This window comes from Protopterus annectens, chromosome 16.part0, assembly GCF_019279795.1.
Source record: "Protopterus annectens isolate FY-2018-M chromosome 16.part0, PAN1.0, whole genome shotgun sequence".
In the NCBI taxonomy this organism is placed as follows: Eukaryota; Metazoa; Chordata; order Ceratodontiformes; family Protopteridae; genus Protopterus; species Protopterus annectens.
The window spans coordinates 259,717,762-259,737,078 of NC_056750.1; the positions used below are offsets into that span (position 1 = coordinate 259,717,762).

Consider the following 19,317-nt stretch of genomic DNA (forward strand, 5'->3'; position numbering starts at 1 on the left):
CTCATTTTTATGAGTTTTCGGTATTCCAAATATTGAAGGAATTTTAGGCTTCTCCACCTTTAGGAAACGATAGGTGTCCTGATCTATAACGCCTTCAATCAACATATCATTTAAACTAATATCTATTTTATTATATGCAATATTTATTTCATTTTTATATACTAGTTCATATTTAGTATCATTCCACAGTATTTTATACATTCTACTGTCATACTCAACCTTATCCATTATAACCACACCTCCCCCTTTGTCAGGCTTCATAATTCTTAAATTAGAGTCTTTCTTAATTTCATATAACAATCTCTTTTCATTTTTCCCCATGTTATGTTGATATTTTATAATATTCGTTTCTTCTTTTCTAATTTCCTTTTCTATTAACTTCTCAAAACATTTCAATTGGGGATGCAACGGGGGGGATGTAGGTAGATTTCTTTCTTAATACATAATCAGCCCTACTTAAAGGTGTGGATAGTAGAAAGTGTAGGTTTACTTTTCTCAAAAACACTTTGATATCCATTAAAGATTTAGTGATGTTACCCCTGTTATACGGTATAAATTTTAAACCTTTAGAGAATAAATTAAAATGATCTTTCTCTAGTATTAATGAACTGTAATTGTAGATATTAAAATTGTTGTAGGTCCATTTATTGTGCTCTTGAACAATAGTCTCTAAGCTGGGTGGGGATGGGAATTCTAGGGGGTCACTGGTTTCAACTAATTTCCCCCTTCCCCTTCTCCCCCCCTCCCATAAAAATTTCCTTCTCTATCCATCTGCTTTGTTCATAATTCTTTCGGACCTCCTTAATGGGGGAAATTCCTCTTCATAATCAAAGTCTACCTCCTGCAGTTCACCTTCCCCATTTAATTCAACATGACCCCTTTTATTCTCTCGATAATAATTTTCTTTCTGATTTCTCCTATTAGGTGGTATTGGATAACTCAAATCATGCTGATATTCATATAGGTCACGTTCCATTTTTTTAATTTTTCTCTTAATTAGTTCATCCATATTTTTATCTATATCTTCTCTAATGTTGAAATACTTCATTCTTTCTTCTTCTACAGAGAAGAGTAGGTCATTCCTAATACTATTATCTAACACTTCTATTTCTTTGTGTATTTCCTCTTGTAATCTAGTGTTTTCCTTCACCATTAATTTTAACATATCAATTCCACATTTATTGAAAAGCTCAACCAGTTCTTTGTGAAATGAAGAACCTGCAACAACATTATTGGGGTATTTGTAAAATCTTAACCCCATAGGCACAATTTCTTTAGCTATACATTCTTTTAAGTATGCATTCTCAATATTTAAATTTCTATGCTTATTCATCAATCTATATAATGTATTCAAATTGTCCTTGTAAGCATTATTGTTCGTTTGTGCTTTGAATCCAGTTTTACCATCTTTAAAATCAAATTTAAAACATAACCAATCATTAAGTTCTTGATGATTTATAACAGTACCTTTCCCGTTAGTGGGACAATGTGGTCTCTTATCACACTTGTCTTTAGTCCCATTTGCCTCCACGCCACCAGAATCCTTCAAAATGTTCGGCGTAGTAGCTGGGTCAAAGCTACCTCCATTCCTCTCTCCGCGGCAGCCGGCGTCACCTCTTGCGCCCATAAGCTCTCTTTCGCCGTTTCCGGAGTTCCTGTTCCTAGTAAGCTCTGCCCATTCAGTTCTCAAAGGAGAACCCGACTCTCGCCTTTCTTGCGCCATTAATAGCGTGGAGGCTACGGGGGTAAGCAAGTTGATCAGCTCCGTGAGCTGACCTATCAGTTTGCGAGTCAAACCAACGTCTTCCTGCAACGTTTTTGCAGGTATTTCCTGGCTCTCCATTCAGTTCACCGGCCACAACCAATAACCACAAAAACGAGGTGAAAATAACCAAGAAGCAAATCAGCAGAATGGAAACCAAGCCACAAGGTTTAAGGCTTAAAACCAAGGAATTTATTCCACCACGATAAAAGCGTACAACGGACCACATCCACCAACAGGAAACCAACATAAACGCTGTTTCTCTAAATGTGTTTTCGTTTTATCCACAAAAACTTCATCAGATGCCATCTGTCAGTGAATTCATCAATCATTTATACACCTATTAATTAACCAATTAACATATTTTCCCTCCAATTTCATTTCTTTAAAAAAACTTAAAAAGTTTTGTTTATTATTAAATCATTTCATCCAACCTTTTGTTACTAAAAAAACTTTTGTTGATTTTATAACCTCCGTTTTTAAAAATACAACCAACACAATAACCAATTTAATTCATTAAAATCATACATTATACTGTTATATAAAACTAATCTGAATAAGCTATTTCTTGTGCAAATATGCCCTCTAGTGGTCATTTATAATAATGAATATATTAAAAATGTTAAAAATACTGATACCTTATATTAAAACCCGGATTACTAAAAACATGAATAAATAAATACATACCAAATATAAGTATAGCTTGGATGTGCCTAACCCTACAAATAGTTAAAAACTAAATATTAAAATCTTATGTGTAATTGTTGTACTTCCATTCTATGGGTATTTGTTTGACACCCACACCTCAAGGTTGGTGGCAACGCACGATGCATCGGAGACCATCCAGGTGCAATTAACCATAGGCAAGACTGCTCTGCAATTTGTAGCATGTTACAGGCCAACCTCTCAAACTCAGGAACCTCACATAGCTTTCCTGAAAACACTGGAGGGGATAAATGTCTCTCCAAACACCATCATACTAGGTGACTTCAACTACCCTAATATAGACTGGGATCACTACTCAAGCCCAAACACTCTAGCCCAAAGGTTCCTGGAGTTCATAAACTCAAATGCCATGGAACAACTAGTCACCATCCCCACAAGAGGTGAAAACATACTTGATCTCATCATCACGAACATGGGATCACAATGTTCAACACCGGAAGTATACCCCTCACTGGTGAGATCAGATCATAAACTAATCTCACTGGAGGTCCTCATCCCGCCCCCACCTGAGATAAAAAAGACCACAGTGAAGAACTTCTCAAAAGCCGACTTCACACTTCTAAAGACTAGTGTGGTCTCCTTTAAGGCCCCTGAGCCGGCGGAAAACATTACTCAAGCCGCTGAATCACTTACAAATGCCTTCTACCAGCACCTACAGGACTGCATGGATCAGGCAATCCCAAACAAAACAAAGACTCTTTGTACCAAAGGCAAGCGTCCAGTCTGGTGGACCCCAGCCATAAACAAGCTCTACAACAAAAGGAGGAAGCTATTACAAGATAGAGCAAAATCCTTAAAAGGTAAGACACCTTTGATCATTATAAGTAAAAAACTCAGAGCTCTGATAAATCATCCAAGGCAAATTTTGAGAGAAAAATTGCTAAGGACTCAAAAGACAATCATAAGGCCTTCTTTAGCTATGTTAGAAACCTGGGAGGAAACTCCCAGATATGCTCAGAATTAGCTCAAAATGATGTGAAAATTACTGAACCTATAGACATTGCCAACATACTGGCTGACGGGTTCAGTGCAAACTTCTCCCCCCCCCTCCCCCCCAAAAGGAGAGATATCTATACCAGAGGATTTTAGCCCCCCAAACATCTCTAACGCCCAGGTGAGAACTGCTCTCTCCAAGGCGAAAAACACAGCATCCATGGGACCGGATGGTGTCCCCGGCTGTGTGCTCCACGAACTCAATGAGGAATTAAACCCGCAGTTAGGACAGCTGTTTAATCAAAGTCTTACCTCTGGATACGTACCCAGGGAGTGGCGCACTGCAACTGTGGTACCACTTCACAAAGGCGGTGCCTCCACCGACCTTGGAAATTACTGTCCCATCAGCTTGACAAGCCTGATCTGCAAAGCTATGGAGAGGATCATAATGGAACTCATAAATAAGGACATAGGGAACTTGCAGACTTTGGATCCAACCCAGTTTGGCTTTGTCAAAGGCAGATCATGCCTTTTAAACTTGGTTGACTTTTTCGAAACAGTCACCAAGGCCACTGATGAGGGAAAGGCAGTCCATACAGCCTACCTCGACCTGGCAAAGGCTTTCGACACAATACCCCACTCGGGTATCATTGAAAAACTCATCAGCTTAAATGTAAACCCATACATCACAAGATGGGTTGCAAACTGGCTAAGTGACAGAACCCACAGGGTCAGAGTTGCTGGCGCTATGTCAGACTCAAAGCCTGTCACAAGTGGTGTCCCACAGGGCTCAGTCCTGGGCCCACTCTTGTTCGGCATCTACTTTTCAGAAGTACAAGCAAACACAGGAGGGTTATGGCTGACAAAGTTTGCAGATGACTGCAAACTGGGCGCCATAGTCGAGAACACATCTGACACAGATATCCTTCAGAAGGGTCTCACAGAAACGGATAACTGGTGCCAGAGCCATAGCCTAAAGTTAAACGCCAAGATATGCATAGTCATACCCTTCGGGAAAAACAAGGTTACCCCTAGCTACCATATAGGTGGCAATCCACTGAGCACAGAAGAGGTTATCAGGGATCTGGGGACCCAGGTTGACAGTAACCTTTCATTTGACACTCACGTTGCTAAAGTAGTTAGGAAGACCTTCTACATTGCCCACCTGATCATGAAGGGATTCACATCTAGATCAAGGGAGGTCATCGTCCCCCTGTACTCATCACTCATCAGACCAATGATTGAGTACAATGCCCCATTCGGAATGTATCTGACCCGACACCTGCAGCAGCTGGAAAGGCCCCAAAAGTTCCTCACCAAAAGGATAAAGGGTCTCAAAAATATGTCTTATGCTGCCCGACTGAAAGAACTCCAGCTCTATTCAGTCGCTTACCGCTTGCTCAGAGGTGACCTGTGCCTGACATACAAGGCCATGTCAAACCCAGATTTGATGAACATGCTTCACCTCAAAAAATCTAGATCCCTCAGAACTACAAGGGCGGGAGACTTAAACCTTGACACGGTTATTAATAGGACGTGCTGGAGGGACAGATTCATCACCCAGAGACTCCCTACGCTGTGGAACAAAATCCCGGTACATGTGAGGCAGAGCACCTCGCTGGCCTTGTTCAAAAGAAATCTTGACCAATGGATGGGAGATCGCAGATATACCCCAGGGATTACCTCAGTGTCACTGCTTGACAGAGGCACAGCAAAATAATGGGCATAGTTTCCTTCAAACTAAGGGGTGGCGAGAGCCACAAAATTCTGGGCTAGGCTTATAAATGCCCTTGGGCAGATAGCCTAGTATGAACCTATGAACCTATCCACACATATTCCTCTGGTTGATAAAAATAAGCCTGACCTGTGTATAAAACTAGGGGGACTAAATATTTTCATTGCTTGTATCTTGCTATTCATATCCATAAAAGAGAGCTTCCAGTTTTTCAGTTTGTTCGTATTATCTTTTGCTTAGTCTCCTCCCAGACAGCCTTAGCTGATATAACAGAATCCTTTTTAACCCATACTCTTAACCACTTCATTTTATCATGCCCCATTAAATATGGGTATTGCTGAATCAAGTTGTCAGTTTACAGCTATTGCCTTTGTTTCATCTTCATTAATACTGAATCCTGAAGAGAATCGACTGTCTCAATGTTCCACAACAATGAAATGTCCTTTTCAGTTTTTATCAGGTATAAAATAATATCTGCAAATAAAGCCAAATTTTCTTGATTACCCTACCAATTATAACTTTGAATTTCTGAGTCCCTTATTTTCTTTGTCACTGGTTTTAAAAATAACGCAAATACCAAAAAGAAAGACAACACCCCTGCCTGGTTCCTCTGTTCAAACAGAACTCATCAGAGGACTCCCCCACACACTAATTTTTGGCTCCCATCCCTCATATAATGTCATAACTAACCTTAGTACTCTGCGAAAGACTGCAAATGCTTCCATTGCCCTACTCTTAAAATCCCAGCTTATTCTGTTGAATGCTTCGCTGCATCAAAACCCACCAACAGTGGTGTTTTCTTGCATTTTGTTTCCCTCTGGATCATTATTCTATTAATATTTTTTTAAACATCTTTACTGAATTATCACTTGTGATATATGCAAGTTCACATTTACATAAAAGTAATCAAACTGTATTATCAACATTATACTTCACATATAATGCTACATCATATACAATAAGCAACATTACATAAATTATTCAATTCTTGCTCTTATTTTTTTAAAGAAACATCTTTATTAAACTATCACTTACGACACAAGCAATCATACATTTATATAAATGAAAATAAACCACACTGACACAATCCAAGTTGCAAGCATTTTACATCACAAACCATGCTGACACACTTCCAGTTGCAAACATTACATAGCTCATTTAAGTCCTCCCTTCTTTTAAACCTCATTCCTCCCCCATATGTATTGTTCCCACAATTCCCATTTTTTCTATGTAGTTTGCTTCTCCCCTTTTCTAAAGATCCCAATTCCAGTTGTTTTATCTGTTACTATATTTACTACTTCTAATATAGTTGGTTAACATTTTGATTTCCATTTTCTGTAATTGCTTTTTTGGCAGCTGCCATAATTAGACACAGGAAGGCCTTACCATGTGTCTAGGCAATTCCGATTCTGTATCATAGCTCAGAAAAATAATCTCCCTTGTCACGCCAATCTGCACATCCAGCATCTTTAACAGTACATTCCGCAGGGAATTAAAGAACGCCAACTCACAATTATTGTTCTATTAATGTTGTCAAATGTTTGCCTCACCTCCACAAAAACCACACTGATCCATATATATCATTTTTGGCATTATTTTATCCATTATAGACAAACACTTTATAATTATGGTTTAGAATTGAAATGGGCCTATATAAAACTGAATCTGATGGGCCTTTGCTATCTTTAAGTATTACAACTGCCATAGCTTTATTCTAGGACGGTGCTTCTCCTCCTTTTAAAATATTTTCCAGGTCTTTAACACTTTCCTCCCTCCTGGCTTCCAAACTTTCACAGGAACACCATCCTGGACACTTTCCTGTAGATTGGTTATACATCACCTTTTTTTTTTTTTTTTTTTTTTATCTCATCTCCTCCTGTCCTAGCAGTTAATAATTGAGCCTAATCTGCTTCTAACCTTGGCATATTTAATGCTTCCATAAATATTTCCATTTGCACATTTTCTTGATTTCCACATTTCTCTGCATTATACAAATTTTCATAAAATGTTCAAAATATTTCTAATACATCTACAAGATCTCTGGTTATTTTCTTTGTTATATGCTCCCTATACTTGGCAACAACCCCTTCTACTTTCTGTTGCCTGGGACACTGCTAAAAGCTTTTGTGCTCTTGCGTTATCAAAAAACTGATGCTTAACAGCAATCTTTCTAAATTCATGCATGTTATCAAGGTAGTCCCTTATTATTTTCTCTTTAGCACTCTGCATTTGCTTCTCTTCTTGTTCAGCATAATTGCCCTTATTCTGCAATACTTTAAACTTTGTTAGCCCCTCTAAAGAATTCTTATTACTGCTTAACCATATCTCTTTTCTTTCATTCTTGCACTATTTTTAAACTCTACTTTTAATTTATCCCACTCCCTAGCTATATTTTCTGAAGAAATTTCTATCTTCCCTAACACGTGAATGATTTCCACTACCCATTCCTTCATTTTCTCTCTGGTTAACGGATAGGTAGGGAATTGCCAGTGTCTCATCATTATTTCATTACCCTGGCATTTTTATTTTAGTTATTACTGGCACATGATCTGAAATAGTTATCAGATGAACATCAAAACTTTCAATTAACTGCACATGTTCCAGTGAAATAGAATTTTTGTCTACCCTAGCCTAATTTTTGTACCTTGGAGAATATGTAAATTCTCTCAGAGCTCCTGCAACTGAATTCACATCATCCATATCAAATATGTTCATAAATTTCTTCAAAAATATACCCTCTTTTGTTATATTCTCCTTTCTAGGCTCCCAGATATACCCTCAAATGCAAATCAAATCAAAATCCAGTCCACACCTATAAGTAATATTTCCTACTGAAATCTTATTTCTCCCAGAATTTTAAGCTCCACCGTAGCAGTTTTAGGTGGAATATAAATACATGCCAGGCTAATCCTCATCCTTTGCCCTAATACAAATCTACTATTATCTTTTTTCCCTCTTCTATCACTACTGGAGCTCCTCTAGCAATTAATATAAGTACTCCTGTCTCTTTTCCCTAGATGTTCTGCTAAATAACTGTAATAAAATCCTTTCTTTATCAAATTCACATGCTCATTTCTTTCCAAATGTGTCTCCTGCAACATAGCTATTTGCAGGCTGTATTCCTTCATACAGTTCACTACTCTCTCTTTTTTGTATATACCTGAGAGACTGAGTTTAGAGGAGGACTTTCTTGATGAATGTAAAACACTTAAGAACATGTTTCTACACAGGGGGTATCCACTTAATTTGCTTGAGAGCTTAGTAAGGGAAGTTACTAATAAGAGACTGAGTGGTGTATACCAACCTATTCTTAAGATTGCCCACACGGTGAATCTGAACATATGGTAGAATCCATGCTAGTTGATCGTTCGGCATCTGACCTTCATATAAACAATAGATTAATTTTGACATACTGTCCTAATAGTTTCCTTATTATGGACATCATTACTAAGAACTGGAATATTTTCCGTTCTAACCATGTAGTGTTTAGTAAGGTGGGTGACAGACCCGAGGTTACCTTTAGAAGAGGTAAACATTTGAAATCTTTATTAGAGCAATCCGAGGGTAAGCCCACACGAACACCTGGTATGTACAAATGTCAAAATTGTAACCAGTGCAGACACATCCACGAATCTAACAGATTCATAATCAATAACATCAGATTTGATATTCGTTGCAGATGTACCTGCAACTCTAGGATGGTCGTATACTTAGCTCAATGCCAAAAATGTGCAGGATTCTATGTTGGCAAGACTGAGCGTAGATTAAGAGAACGTATTTATGAACATCAATACGCAATTAATAAAGAAAAATCTGACAACGCACTTGCAAAACATATTATTCAGTACAAGGACCATCAATTCAGATTCATAGTGATAGACCAGATTATTGATACTGAGAGGGGCCCCTATACATTTACTTTTGGAAGCATCAGAACTACGTTGGCAGATTAGATTAAACGCTTATGTGTTACCAGGTCTGAATGAAGGCTGCTCTATCAGCAGCCTTCTAAAGTTGAATAACCTGTCTAGATAACACATTAATGTTGCCTTCTTTTTCATTTTTGTTTTTATTGTTTTTATTGTTTGTTATTCATTTTTTTATAATTTCATGCTTGATATTTATTTTATGAGCAGTTAATGTTTTCTCAACTAGGAGTGGTAAATAGTTTATGGTGTACCTTTAACCATAGGGTTGTTTGTTATTGATGGGTTATGTGATTTTAATTGAACAATGTGATTAATGTGCCTAACTTTTTAAACTTGAATTCAGGTTACCCTTTGTGTGATTGGTTAATTAGGTCCTTCAACAAGGGGCATGGTACTATAAGTTTTTAAGACACAATTGTGTATTGTCTGAAGAAGTCTGCACATGCTTGCAGACGAAAAGCGCTTCACTTAATAAATTCTTTGTTGTCCTGAGACTGCTGGTTTACCATCTTTATTTCAAACCATCTACTGCTTTGGATCCCTTTTTTTAGACCGTTTATATTCAAAGTTAGCACGGAAAGTGTTGCCATTATGGTAAGAAGTTATTTATTCACACCTGTTGTGTAGAACAGTTTTTTTTTAATGTTTAGTTTCAGTTTTTGTATTACATGCATACACTAATATCTGGCAGGCTGATCTTTTATACAGTTGCTTCTTGTAAGGTGTGACAAATTCAAATGGAAATGACAAGACTGTTTTAATGAAACCCTCAAAAAACACACAAAACTATGTCCACCTTCAAATAATAAAGTTTAACCCTCCTAATAGAAACAACTGTCTCAGTTCGACCACTACATTCACAGGAAGCAGAATCTCCCTTCTGTTTGATAGCTCATTTTTTAAATTTTTTGTTGGACAAATTTTTGTATAACCTCCATAGCATGTTCTGCCCCCACCCAAAGAAAAAATATTCTGAAGATAGATTGACAGCAGTTTGAATCTCACACCTGGTTCTCAACATTCTCTGATTGGTAGAATAGATTTACTCCTCTTCTGCCTTGTTTACGGTGAGTAAGCATTTTCCAAAAATGTTTTACCATCTCCGACTTTTAGTTCTTTGTCCTTCTGCCACAGTTTTGCAGAATCAACTCTTTCTGCTGGTAGGATCATATCTTTACTATTAGAGGTCTTGGCTGCTTTTGCATGCCCAGGTTTAGAGCATTCACATGGTGTGCCCTTTGAATTAACAACTCCTGCTGTGGAATACCAGCCCAGTTGCTTATTTGTGCTTTCATAAATTAATTCAGTCTGTTTCTTCCAGTTTATCTGGTACAGCAGAAAATCTCAGGTTTTCCCTACGTGTTCTCTCCTCGAATCCTTCCATTTTTTGAAACATCTCTTCTTGAGCAGTCTCAATACTCAGCCAGCCTTTTCTTCTTTTTGACAGCTCATCTGAATATTTGTTTAAACTGTCTTCCTTTTTTCCCCGGCCTTTTGTAAATTGAGTCAATATACTCCTTTGGTGTTTTGTTTATTTAAATCAGCTTTGAGCACTTTTCACTTGTTTTTTCCTCTAGATTACTAGAAGTCACATCTTGCACCAAAGCTGGAGTTTGAACCGTTTTTTTTCTGAACAGCTGTAAAGTTCTTCCCAACCAGTGTTTTCTCCTCACCTTTTATGGTTAATCCTCTTTGACGTTCTCTAAATTTCTTCTTTGCTGGCATCCAGGCAGTGCACTTATTACCAGTAAATGAAATTCACCCCAAAAGACAAAGTCACTTGCTCTCTCTCTTCTCAGTTTCTGCTTTCACACTGCAAGAGTTGAAATCAAGCTGTTACTCAATGCGCACTAATATTGGAAGTCCCACAGACTGCAAACAATTTAAATCAGTCTCTGGGAGTCCCTTTTCCTACTTCTGCAATGAACATTTCTTTGCAGTCACTGGTATTTCAGTTTTCAACAGCTTCATGTTTTACACAGTTTGCCTAATGTAAGTTTCACGTGTCTTTTTAGGAATCTAAAACTGCCAGTATAACTTTAAATTCATTTTACAGCTTCTGTTTAGATTTTGATGTCAAAACTACCAAACTGTTTAAAAGACAGACCACCCAACTGTTCCGAATTACTCTGTTTTTTACTGAGTTTTGGGGTCCAAATGAAGGGGTGCCATGATTCCTGAGTGGCACCCCTTCATTTCCAATTTTTTTTTAATTTTTGCGCTGTCGGAGCTGACATCATCATATGCGCAATGATGTCAGCTCCGTCAGGCTACCAGCCAGTCGGAATTGAGCTCAAGGAGCTCACATCATCATTTCCGGCTGGCTGAATTGAAAGCTGGCGGGAATGGGAACAGCAGAGGAACTTGTGAGTGGCGCTGAAATGGCGGGAATGGGGAACAGAAGAGCAAAGGAACTTGTGTGCAGGCCAGGAAGCTTAAACAGCAGAGTTTGCCGAGCCGGGAACTACTCAGGACATAGTTTGCGAGCAGGGATTAATGGCAGCAACGACAGAGGAATGTGAACTAGTCAGGGTAAGGAACCACTTGTTATTCAAAGTAAGGTAGGGGTGTGTGTGTGTGTGTGTGTGTGTGTGAAAATGTCCCCATATAATACACCTGGTGGCTAGAGGTATTCAGGCTCAAACCCTGTACCTTTGGTACAGGGTAAAAAGAGCCTACTACCTCTAGCCACCACCACTTCTGAGTGAGTTGAGAGCTATGATGAGAAGTGAGAACATTTTTTTCTGCTAACAGTTGAAAGTTATGTTCTGAGCTTTGTCCAGATTTTTTGTACTAAGAGTTTAGAGCTATGATAAGAAGTGAGCACACAATCTGTATTCCCCCCATTATTGTTTTTGTGCTAACAGTTCAGATATATGGTGAGTGAGAAGTGAGAACTGAACTTGTATTCCCCCATTATTGGCTTTGTTTGTCCATGTCTTTTGTGTTGAGGTTAAGAGCTATGTTGAGAAGTGAGAAATGAATTCACTAAATGATGGCTATTAAGTTTCAGTCTTGCTATTTTTCAGGCAGCTGCTGATTTGGCATAGTGGTATGTTGTTCTGACTGTAGTGTATAGAGTCCTGGGTTCAAAACCTGCCAATGAAATGCACGATGATAACACAATATTTTATTCTAGCAACTTTACAAAATTATACAAGCAATGTTTAAAATGTGTCCCTGGTTTTTGACCTTTTGTCCCCCCCCCCAAAAAATGAAATTAAAAATAAGTGTGAGACGCTGTGCAAGATGCCTATGGCTTACACTACTGTCATTCTATTTATAGTATAGACATTTATGATGGAAAAGTTCTGAATTGGGCAGTTTTGTCATTATTGGTTCATGTGTTTTGTTTCATTGCCTACAGTACGGATTACTGGTAAAATGTTCAAACAATAAATTTAAAATGCGCTCTAACATGTGTGTTGTATTATACAAGGAATATAATTTAATAAAGTCAGGAAGGTGTATAAAGAAAAGAACACATGTATGTTTCTTGTTTTGTGTGCAAGGGGCCAATGATTTGAAAACAGCCCAAAGGTAATCTTTATCCACCACTGGCCAGATGCATTTTCTTTGGGTGTGGTGTGGGTTTCAATGCTGTTTCAATGAATGTGAGTTTCAAGGGCAAAGAAGTTTTAATGTCAAGCCTATTTTCATTGTGAGATAGTATTGCTTTGTTTACCAGATGATGTATTTTAGTGTTTCTGCATTGTTGTGCTGTAAAATGTAAAAATAAAATCCAAATCATTGTAGAAGTAAAGCAGTATGCATACATTCGCGTTTATGGTAAATGGGGCGAAATAGCCAGGTAACGGGACATTGGAATGGCTGCAGGGGAACTCTGGTGCCATGTTTTGGTTGTCTGTTCTTCAGTTTGCATTCGAAAGTTGGTATCCCACAATTCCATTGGAGTGGGTGGGGTTACATAATTATGTATGCAAATTAGATGTTAATCAGCGTACAGATTTGTACCTATTTTTCATGGGCCTTGTCCAGATTTTTGATGTTTCCAGGTTGAGAGGTATGTTTAAAGATGATGTGAATACAATGGGGACCTAGCCAGGTAAGACCTGCATCGGGTCCATCTTTACTGCTGAGGTCCATATATGAAATACTGTTAAGAAGGTGAAGCTTAACACACTTCTGAAACACAAAAAGGCCATCTGAAACAAAACAACCAACCTAGAGGCCTCCGAGTTAATACACTTATCAGCCCCAAGCAGAGCCATGTTTTAAATTTCAGTTCATACAGGTTCATAACTTAGTAAACTGCCTGTGTGGGCCATTTGAAGACTAGCCAATTACCCCACGTGAGAATCAAACCCTGCACCTTGTGGCTGTAAGGTAAACACCTTAACCATTATGCACTCATACAAGTCCTCTTGAACTGATTTTTATCGGAATCTAAAAAAAATCACTGCTCAAGCTTTGAAGCATCTGAGAAAAAGCTATGGATGCTTTTTTCAGCTTCAAGGCTACCCTCCACAGCTTGCATATAGGCTTTAATGTCAAAATGCACAAAAAGTTTGTATTTGTGTTCCAAGTGTTTTGACTATCACTCGCCATAGATCAGAGATGTTTCTGGCATATTCATGGTTTTGACATTTTAACTGCAGAGTCCAAGTAATCGGATCCTGCATTTTGTGCTACAGCTGGTGGATGAGTTAACGACTCTCTTCAATAAGTTCATGGACCAGAACTCCATAAGTTTTATTCACCCCACATCAATGCACAGCTCTGTAACAGCTTTGCAAAGACTTTCAGAATACAATGTCCTAAACTAGCCACCTGAAATCATAGGAACAAAATGTCTGTCGAAAGAACCTGCAATGAAACTGCTTATTCAAATTTCACCATAATATGAAGTTAAATTCCTTGAGTTTCTGAGGCATGAAGAACAGATATCAGATAAAAGGAAGATCACCTTAATGTCATTTTTAATGTCCGCTAATCATGATATTTTGAATTAGGGAATGACGGGGAAAACCTCACGATCTGCATCTTCACTATACCCCCCCCCCCCCAAAAAAGGGAAAATATTAATTCTCTGCTACATATGTTCTTATGAAATGAGATGGTAATTTCTCAGTGGGAAGGGTTTTGTTGTCCCTCCCCTATATTTAGATATAATACTGCTTACACATGATACAAACATTTGAGATGGAAGTCCTTAGAAAAGTTTGATATTCACTAGAATACTTGCTTGATGCTGCGGTAGCTTTGTCGCCTCACAGTAAGACGCTGTCTGGTTCGATTCTCAGCTAGAGCGTCTTCTGCGTGGAGACATGCGTGAATGGGCGTACCTTCGTTGAAGGGTGTGCATCAGGGCTGGTAACTCGGCACGTAAAAATCAACTACCAATCATTAGTGGACCGGAGTTCCGCTGTGGCGAACCCTAACCGGGAAAAGCCGAAAGAAGACACACACACACAATTGCTTGATAATTCTTTTGTATGCACAATTACTAGATATCAATTAAAAGACAAAACTCAGTTGTCTCATACTCATAAATAAAAAACAATTATTTTTTGGTGGGTTTAACATACAGCAGAATTATTCCAAAAAAGGTGGGAAATTTCTTTTATGGGTGTGTCAACATTTTGCTATTGCACAATAATTCCAAAAAGAAAGTGAAATACATTGTGCATGTCTACTACTGTTTTAATAGGTGCACCTTACATTAAATCTAAATCAGTCTATTACTTCATGTGACTCCATAGGGTTCAGGCTGTTAGGTTGTGATACATTTCCCTGCAAGTACATTTTTTTTGGGGGACACATAGCTGAAGTGAAAATCAGCTGCAGAGAGATATGGCTATCACAGAGTCATTGTGGGCATAGATAAGCATGCAGCACCATGCCCACAGATTCAATAATCAAGTGCAGCACAGGGAAATAATGTCTGTGGCCCCCCAAGGGACCTAGAGACAGCAGGCATCGGCAACAGGATGCCCCTTGGGTATGTCAGTGGCAGTGAAAATGAATGGGCTACATTTATTAATGTTGCAGGGATGGCATGGGGACCATTATTCCTTTCACACTGTCTAGGGAATATCGCCTACAACACATACTGAAGAATGAGTATGACTACAGCAGAATGCAAGATTTCCACCACTCTAATTACAGAATCGTGCACTGTACACAAAAGCATGACATTCATCACTTCCCCTGCCCTCATGCTCTGTATCCCCAACCAAACAATCACAAGGAAATATCTCATGACTCAACAGTCTGAACTTGAATTTATATTTTGCTTTATTGAGAAGTTATGTTCTCTGTATCATAAATGTGTAGCTAGTACTATCTGCTCTACTTCTTTTCTCAAAAAAAAAAAAAATACTTTGAGCTTTGTTATAAAATTTGACACATGCAATACAATTACAAAATAATAAAATAAAAAAAAAAACACCATACCTCTGGGGCAATTTAATATGTTCTCCATCATCACTATCAGAAGACCAGTCTGTTAAAAAAAGGAAAACAATGTATCACACAAGGCTAATTTGTTTCTATTCAACATAACAGTAAATAAAATAAAATAAATGTCTTCTGGCAGATCTACATTACTCAAATAACATGAAAGGATGGGAGACACTACTTGGTATCAGTTATAGTGTGTGATGAAGACAGCCAAGCAGAGTCCTTTTCAACATCAATCACAACATTACTACCAACGATAAACAATTACACATATTCTTACCATATCAGCTACTCAATGGAAGGACCCACCTTGATGGTCCTTTGGTTTGCTTCTTTTTTATCACTAATCATTATTTTGTAAAAACCTGCAAGTTCCACATTTAAAGACATCTGTTGACCTGTACCAAAACACAGTGTAGTGAAACATGCTAGCTATACATGTATTCACATCCCCTGATGCCACAAAATTTGGCCCATACCTCTAGTGAGCAAGTATCTTCTGGCAAATCAAGGAACAACAAACACTGACACTTACATTATTCACCATGTATATACCCACCCAAACAAATCCAGATTGTCCCAGAGGATAAAGTACCTCTCTGTAAAATAGCAATAATATCCCAAAAACGAGAGCTATCACATATGGCTGAAGTGCAAATAATTTATATAATTAATAACAAGGTGAAAAAGATTAAAAAAAGTAAGTGCTTTCACGTCCTAAACGGGTACTTCATCAGACAAACAAAACCATATAGCATTATCTCAATAGACATTATCAGTTCAGAAATCACAATCAATTAAAAATGAACCAATTGGCTCAGATCTAATTAGAGCACAACAAGTTCTACACTCAAGATCATACAGAACGGGGAAGCTCAAAAGTAAATATATATAGCTTTCACACACGCATGAAAATGTCCATCAAATTATATAAAAAACTACATAAAATATTTACAGAAGAACTTTGCACAGAGCCTAGTAGTCATTCATAAAAAAAATAATATCTTAAAAGTATATAAATGATGTAACATTCCAATCGGAAGATGGCTGTTAGGAAAATGTATAACTGCAATGCAATATGTAGGCTTAGTGTATTAAAATATATTACTGCAATATGCAGGTTTTAGTGTATTAAGGGTTAAAAGGAGTTAATACATTTATCCTGCTTATTCTGTGTGACTGCTTATTCTGTGTGAAAATATGCAGCTGCTAGAAGCTCTAAAGAGAGAACAATGGATGTCTGTAAATCCACCATGGTCAGCAGAATGTGTATTAAGGCCAGGACTGTACCTTAAATGTATCATATCAGAACTAAAGTAAGAATTGTAAGAAACTAAGGGAAGCTGAAACAAGCCCAAGGTCAGGTTGTTTTTCTCAAAAAACATGTTTTTGCAAGACAGCAATTATTTGACCATGTCAGCAGCAAATCTAATAATAGCATCTTCTGTAAATTGTATAAAAACTGTAGGTTGAACTGTGGAAAATCAGACAAATCTTGTACCTACATGCTTTGTCTCCTTGCTGCAAGTAATAAAGGGTGCCTTGCTTGAACCTACCATGCATTGATCTTTGTGTTTTCCTTTACAATGGCTAAGTCCATAGAAAACATAAAAGCTCAAGGCAACTGCATTTAGTTTTAACACACAAAGGCATTCATGAAAATACCTAAAAATGCAAACAAAATGACCCAAACATCTATAAATAAAACCCAACAGACATTCATATAAAAAACATAAAAATGCAACATATACACACACATTCATAACATTCTTAACTTACAGGTGCATAAATAATACAATATTATAACCAGAAGGTGGCAGTTCAACCTCAAATAAATCTATACAACACAAATGAATGTGCATTCATTAAAAAATTCATACATAAAATTACATAGACTCTTAACTGAAAAACATATAAATGCAATGCATGTTAAATCATATATATTAGTTCATATACGTTGATGTATAACAATGGAAACCCTTAGTGTTTAAGACACCTATCAACTAAAAAAGATTAAAGTGATATTTTATCATTTAACCCAAATGATTTAGCTGCCTGTAACCTAATAATCCATCTACCCTCACACTTCTCACTGATATTCTTTATATCACCTAGTTTAGGACTCCTAAAAACGAGTTTAATAACTAAAAATGAAAACTTCTGATCTAAACCATTGCTATGTACATGTCTAGCTAAAGCATTCCTATCATTTTCCCTCTTAATTGCATAGAGATGTTCCCTAACTCGTTCACATAAAGTCCTATTGGTTTTTCCAACATAAAAAAGCTGGACAGTGTGTACAAAACGCAAGATACACATTCTCTCGATCTATAAAACTTAAGTTCTCTCAGTTGGAAGGTAAACAAATTTATCATTCGCCATATAGGAAGAAAAATTAATGTGTCTACAACTAAATGCGTCTTTCCCTTGTGATGCAACCCTAGGCGTTTTCTCTTTCTCATAGCACAACAATCACTAAGGAATTACTGTTTTTGTATGGAATGTAAGGTCTCTCTCCTTCTATTACTTTTATTTTTTCATCTGCTCTGAGTATCCTCCAATTCTTATAAATTACTTCGTGAATGGCTAAATTATTCGAAGTAAAAGGGATAACGACTCTAAACTTATTGTGGGTTAAAGGTCTATTAGTATGAGCAATATCTCTATCTATTCTCCTGTCTCTGAGGTATGGTTGCAGCTTCTCAACTGATAAGGTTAGATTATCTTATATTTCATATTGTGGGCCACCACAGAAGGGTCCTTGGCTGGCATTAATACCAAGCAGTAATTACCATGGTGGAAGGGGAAGCAGGACCATAAACACAGATCACAAAACGCACAGTACTGGAGTCATTCTGTGGTATGCAGTGATAAAGCTCTGATTATGTCATATGTGACCCGTGTTCAAACAGTGGCTCAGGCTTCTGTAGTAGTTGGAAGGGGAGGATGGCAGTGAATGAACAATACCTGTTCCTCCATCCTGGGAGAGGTAGATCATCCTGGTATGCCACATGGGTGATACCTGGTGGCAACACTAAGGGCCTACCCCATGGAGCTCAGATCTATTGAGCCTGCACTGTTTGCAATGACACTGTGAGCTGAGGGAAACCCTTGGAATGGCAGCTTATGGCACAGCATGGAAAATTCATCTTAGGAGACAGGGGTGTTCCTCCAGCAGAAAGGGTATGTCATCCTGCAAGACCATTAAGACTAGTCCGCTCCTTAACATGTGGCTCTTGCTTAAGCAATATCCACAGGAGGAAAAAACGGGCCATAGGGCTCTTGCCTACCCAGGAATCCCTCCCTGGTTCCCACAACCATGTAATAAATGAGATGACTGGGTATAAGTAGAAGAGACACCGGGCTCCATCCTGTAAGGGTGCAAAAAAAAAAAGTCAGAGTCCTGAAGCACTGATTCTCGAAAAAGGCCTGACTCTCAGTCACACTCTGAACAATAACACTTGATGTGGATTTACTCCAAAGGCAAAGTGGCCAAGGCACAAGTACCTGCAGTAAAGACACTCCAGAGACAAGCATGAGAAGCAGCCACTGGAATACTGGGTTCAGCTTTGGACATACCCCATGATAGAAACCAGCTGGTTTTACAATGACAAAAGACTATGTGGATGATGGCTACATTCTATATACCTTTATGCTACTGCAACAATGATCTAATGATAAACATCGGTTTATCATTTTCTGTGTAGCAAAAAGTGGTACAATGAAACGTCAAAGAGGGCACAGTTTGACTATCAATTTGCCAGCATTGTGTGCCTCTCCAGTGGCACACAGGAATAAAGCCTGGACTA

General features: G+C 38.0%; 1 protein-coding gene across 5 annotated transcripts in view; it reads right to left on the minus strand.

Annotated features, from left to right (window-relative positions):
* LOC122791042 (myomegalin-like) overlaps positions 1–19,317 on the minus strand; it is a 3,200,315-nt gene that overhangs the window by 692,622 nt on the left and 2,488,376 nt on the right. For all 5 annotated transcript variants that reach the window (XM_044058817.1, XM_044058818.1, XM_044058820.1 and 2 more), the window contains one exon: positions 15,503–15,551. In XM_044058817.1, coding sequence (XP_043914752.1) covers positions 15,503–15,551 — 49 coding nt within the window. The remainder of the gene's footprint in view (positions 1–15,502; positions 15,552–19,317) is intronic.